Source organism: Cyprinodon variegatus, unplaced genomic scaffold (assembly GCF_000732505.1).
Source record: "Cyprinodon variegatus isolate N-32 unplaced genomic scaffold, C_variegatus-1.0 Scaffold870, whole genome shotgun sequence".
Lineage (NCBI taxonomy): Eukaryota > Metazoa > Chordata > Actinopteri > Cyprinodontiformes > Cyprinodontidae > Cyprinodon > Cyprinodon variegatus.
The window spans coordinates 347,954-349,388 of NW_015151323.1; the positions used below are offsets into that span (position 1 = coordinate 347,954).

General features: G+C 40.3%; 1 protein-coding gene across 1 annotated transcript in view; it reads left to right on the forward strand.

The window, feature by feature from the left end:
- The window catches only part of LOC107099432 (gonadotropin-releasing hormone receptor-like), a 14,540-nt gene extending 13,664 nt beyond the window's left edge, over positions 1-876 (forward strand). The window contains 2 exon segments of the mRNA XM_015397536.1: positions 383-773; positions 776-876. Of these exon segments, the coding sequence (XP_015253022.1) occupies positions 383-773; positions 776-873 (489 nt within the window). The 3' untranslated portion in view covers positions 874-876.
- The last annotated feature ends 559 nt before the right edge of the window (positions 877-1,435 follow it).

The following is a 1,435-nucleotide window of genomic DNA, read 5'->3' on the forward strand; positions in this document are numbered from 1 at the left end:
AAAAGAACGTTTAAGGTTGTTTTTTTAAGGACATTATCGGATATGCACTATGGAAGCCATTCTGAAGCGGCCAGGGGGGATTCTGCATGAGCCAAAAAGCAGAGACAGGACCAATCGTCAAAATGTTGGTGTCGATCATTCGATTTCATCCTGGACACTACAGAAAATGGGCTAAAAGTGTTAAAAACCGGAATTTTCCTTTAACAAAGAAAACAAACATGACTTTGTAGAACCATAAAAAAAAAATCTACACCACTCCTGAGATAAAAACCCTGGATTAATCCATCCTGGATGTTGTTAACCGGCTCTAAGCTCAGTTCACCCGTCTTATATTGACTCTTCTGCTATCTCTCTCTGGCTGTTCCCAGTCTCCACCAATGAGCTACGCCTGAGGTGCTCTAAAAACAACATCCCCAGAGCCCGGATCAGAACCTTAAAAATGAGTGTTGTGATCGTCTTGTCCTTCATCATCTGCTGGACTCCGTACTACCTGCTGGGCCTCTGGTACTGGTTCTGTCCTGATGATCTGGAGGATAAGGTGTCCCACTCTCTGGCCCACATCCTGTTTATCTTCGGGCTGGTGAACGCCTGCCTGGACCCAGTGATCTATGGACTGTTCACCATCCACTTCAGGAAGGGGCTTCGAAGGTATTACGGCAACACTGCCTCCGCAGCGGATGTGGAAAACACCACCGTTATAAGTGGATCTTTATATTCTCCTGCCAATTCTTTGTCATTACGAAGAGAGTTCAGGCGGCTGAGTCAGGAAAAGCTAATGACAGTCATATGAAAGCCAAGGCATCCTCTCTGAAAAGCAGCTTTCTGATTATAGACAGTGAAATCCAACAGTCCAGTCCTGAAAGCAGCTTATAATGAAGGGTAGATGGAACATTTAAAGATTCAGAATAACAGGAAGATTCAGGTGTTTCATTCTTACAGGGAAGGTTATAATAAAATCTGTTTTGTAAATGCTAACATGTTAATAACTGTAAATGAAATGCATTGAGTGTGAAAGGCTCCCTTACTTGGTATTTATTTTAAACAGAGAAACAATATTTTGTTTTAAGAAATAAAAGTATCACATATTATTATTTGTATCCTTTTAGTAGCTCAGTGGATGAAATTCTTCAGATCTCTGTTGCTCCATTGCTGCAGCAGTTTCCTGCAGCTTTCCCCATGTTTGTGCCAGAGCTTTGTTCCTTTCATCCGCTGAATGGGATCTTCAGAGGAAAAAAAAAGCAAAAAATTAATGTTCCAACTGTGAGTTTGTCTGATGTGTTCTGATTCATCTTGGGAGTAAAATCCTTGACATTTGTAACTGATGTGTTTTGACAAAATGTTTCCACCCTTACATCTTTTGTGACACTTTAAAGCTTTAGATCGAAGAAAATGTACAATAATAATGAGAAAAATACAAGCTAAATAAATACAAAAA